Genomic DNA, 3827 nt, shown 5'->3' on the forward strand with positions numbered 1-3827 from the left:
TTCAGGGCAACATGGAACATAAACATTATTGGGCTTCTGCAGAGCACATATAATTGACAAGTGTACAAACCAGAAGATAGACCCATATTTATTTGACAAAGCATTTAGCTAATGTTTTGGAGTTCCTGTAGGTCCATAATTGGTATGTTGTTTGATATACCACATTAGCACATTTTTCGGAGGCATTTATGCTGACCTTAATCACACTTTCAGCAGAAGTTGTTTATATGGTAGAAATGTGAACACTTTCTTAGGCAAGTATTTCACAACATCCACTTGCAGCACTTCTATATTCTGAGTCTCACTCTCAAATCATCAGGGACCAAATAACCATAGTCATAAACTCAACACTTTTCATGGTCATGAAATGAGATACCATCACAATGTTCATGAAAAGTAGGTCTCTTATGCGGTTAGGGAAAGAACGATGTGAATGTAGCCAGTACATTGTTCTAACAACCTAATCATACAAGTGGACCCAAAGAAGAGCACATCTTTTTCTGTTACTACTCATAAGATTGGGCCTTGCAGCCATGCAAAGTTGTACTTGTTGAGGTGAATAAATGGCCCAATATTAATGAGGTTGGCTGAATAACAAAAATGTGCACAATGATATGGACAGTAATCTGGCTATCAGAAATCAGAATAATAAGCATCTCAGTCTCGCCCATTTATTGCTTTTTTGAAACATGGCCATCCAATCAATATAAACGCATTCATGTCTCTGGATATACCTGAATACATTTAAAGGGCGTACCCAGTGCAGAGAGCTCCCGCTCTGTGCAGGGTCTGGGAAAGGGTGTCAGTGGCAAGCCTTACCCTCGCCGGTGCAATGCGAGGAGACCGCGACTCGAACCCGGGACCTTCCGGTCACAGGCGGTAAGACTCTACCGCTTGCACCAGGCCTGCCCTTCATATACCTGAATACATTTCCACCACAAAAATCAATTTCTTGGGAATGGTTTTGACTTTTGAGATACAAGTGACAAAACAATCAGTGGAGCAACTGAATGATCTGGTTGAAATTAAAAGTTCAGAAGGTTCATGTGCCTATGAAAACCCTTACCTCAGTGCATGCCAAAAATTTCTTCTGGAGGATCATAGATATGCCTTTCTGGGAACAACTCTTCAAAATCTTGCTTTACTCTATTTCTTAGCAATGGGTGAGGTAAAAGACCCTTCAACAATACCCTAAAAGGTAACTCTTCTGGTGGATCAGGTGACTTTTTCATGTCCTCATAAATATTCATTGCATCTGATGGGGAGCCATATCTCAAGAATCCTCTTATTACTTCGGCATAAGTCTGTGAGTCAGGAAACAAGTTCTCATCTCTCATGTTCCCCCAGATTACCATTGCTTCCTCCATCTTCTTGGATTTGGCTAGTGCAATAATCAAGTCTTTGTACATGTAAATATCTGGCTTATACCAGTCCTCCTTTTGTATGATCCTAAACATCTGATAAGCAAAGGTTTATAAACTAGTAAGGTCAACAAAGGCAAGCATCAGAAAATACCATTTCAAAATCGAATAAATGTGTACGGTGAAAATGCCATTATGTTTAGAGAAAGAATTTAGTACTCGGTATATAAACCTTTGTTGCAAACTATTCCACTGAAATGATGAGAATACCATTTCACGAATTTAGTGTTCCATGGAATGGTAGAAATGATGAACTTAGTTAAACCCTGTGATATTACAATGTTCTTTTTGCAGCATAGATCACAATATTCTATCTTAAGAAATACATGCATTCACTTCATTAAAAATTTATCACTTGAAAACATACTCAGCCTGTTGCCTAAATTTTTATTCAGATTAGACACATCTGCCTCAGAAAGTGGAGAAAAAGAGAGAAAATACTAGCACAGACATGAATGTACAATGAGAATTTAACACGTTTCAATAGGAAAACAAATGTAATTGACAATAAGGTAAATAATTCTGGAGATCGCAGATATATCTCAAGAAAGACCACATCAAACTATCCATTGTTTAAGCCATGGTTTTAGTTTCTCTTGATCAATCACAAAGACCTTGAACATAATCAAAAGCTAATGTTCACCTTCTTAGAGCAAACATTTGTGCCAATCTTGCCTGACCAATTAACCAACATTAAAGGGGCTTAGTCCTAAATAACACTACTTCTCACACTTATTAGTGAATGCTCAAGTTCACCCTTTCCAAGCAATCCCACAAGTATTTCGGTAAACAAATCACCAAATACAAATCTAACAAAACTATGCCCTCTCTGAGAAAGTAAATTCATGCTCGCAAATCCCTTTGGGCTTTGGGTCAACATTTTCTCCACATCACCTCTCCAATTTCTTCGAGCTTTTTTTTTTGAGCTTCATGTCTATCAGTAGTAGCAAACAATAAGCAATCCAGCCAAAGTGCGAACATGGCACAATCCGTATTTTAATCTCCTATAACTCGCTATATGCCACGAAACACATCCTCCAAGTGAATTAAAATGACGGTTTGAGCAAAATCAAGCTCCAGAATAGCCCTTTACGCAAGAGATCGCCCAGATGGTTAAGAATTAGGGGGGAAATGCCACACCTTGACGGCCAGGTCGACCTCCTCCTGGCGTTCCAGCTCGCCGAGCACGGCGAGCTTATCCGCCTTGAGCAGTCTGGCCACATACCGCCGCACGAAATCCGCCAGCTTCTCCTCATCCCCATTGAACCGTTTGAGGCCCTGGATCGCGAAGAGGGCCTCCTTCCCGATCAGCTTCTTGCTCCGCCACAGCGGCCCTCGTGGCCGCCCATCGTGGAACGCGCGCCGCCACGCGCCGCCGGTTGACGGCGTTGGCCACCGAGAGGGGAAGAGGCCGTGGGCGGAGGAAGAGGAGGAGGGAGAGAAGGGTTGCGGTAGGAATTTGGGGCCCCGGCTGCGGAAGTGGAGGAGCAGGCGAGTTAGGCGTGCTCGAGGGGTCGCCATGGCGGCGGCAAAAACCCTCGTCGTCTTGTCCGTTGGGTTCGTTGGGTAGCCGAGCCGAGGAGGCGAGAGGACGAGACGGGTGTTTTTATTTGGTTAATCGGACGTGTGCCGTTATAATTTCTTTGTTTACGAAGAACGTCATTCCTATTTATCTATTTGGAAACATGTTATTATAATTTTTTATTTTCTAAAAAATGCCACTAAATACGTATAGACACAGCCTATGCCCAGCTACAGACGTATACGAAGACGTATACTTCATCTCCCCTGTCACTGACACGCGGGGCCCCACATGTCATCTTCTTCCTCCTCTTCTCCGAATCTCTCTCTCCGGTTCTCTCTCCATCCCGAGCGCCAGGCCGCCGCGTCACCATTGCCGGGCCTAGCCCGAGCTCCCCGACCTCCACCACAGACCACCTCTGGTTCCATACGCTCCACCGTTGGCACCACAGCGACACCACGAGACCGCCCCGCTGCTTCTTGTCGTCGATCCGTGCCCACAACGCCATTGCCGTGCTCTCCCAAGCGCCGCCGCCACCATGGCCGCACCGGGGTCGAGCTCTTCGATCAGCCCCGAGACACCACCGTTCACTTCGCCGCTTCCTCCGTTGGCATCGCAAGGAGACGACGCATCCAAGCAGCAGCTCTTTGGCATCAATCCGCGCCTAGAGCACCTCATTCCATCCTCACCGAATCTCACCGTCGTCGCCAAGTTCCGCTCTGCGCAGCAACAGCCGTGACCAGTACCCTTCCCGACGTCATGGGCCCCACCAGCGAGTTTTTCGTGGACCGCTCCTCCTCCGCCACTTGCCGGCCTTCCTCAGTGACCGGAACACCAAGTTCGGCGAGCGCCCGACGGCCGCCGACCACCTCTGCTGTGCGTGC

The 3827-nt window shown here is 45.8% G+C and overlaps 1 protein-coding gene across 1 annotated transcript; it reads right to left on the minus strand.

Moving 5' to 3' along the window:
* Positions 1-642: 642 nt before the first annotated feature.
* Positions 643-2996, minus strand: LOC136546919 (protein THYLAKOID ASSEMBLY 8-like, chloroplastic). Its single transcript, XM_066538874.1, has 3 exons — positions 2562-2996; positions 1067-1457; positions 643-920 (listed from the first exon to the last, which is right to left on the minus strand). The coding sequence occupies exons 1-2, from the start codon at positions 2940-2942 to the stop codon at positions 1068-1070; spliced, it is 771 nt and encodes a 256-aa protein (XP_066394971.1). The 5' UTR covers positions 2943-2996; the 3' UTR covers positions 643-920; position 1067.
* Positions 2997-3827: the final 831 nt, after the last annotated feature.

The sequence above is a fragment of the Miscanthus floridulus genome, chromosome 3 (genome assembly GCF_019320115.1).
Source record: "Miscanthus floridulus cultivar M001 chromosome 3, ASM1932011v1, whole genome shotgun sequence".
NCBI classification, from domain to species: domain Eukaryota; kingdom Viridiplantae; phylum Streptophyta; class Magnoliopsida; order Poales; family Poaceae; genus Miscanthus; species Miscanthus floridulus.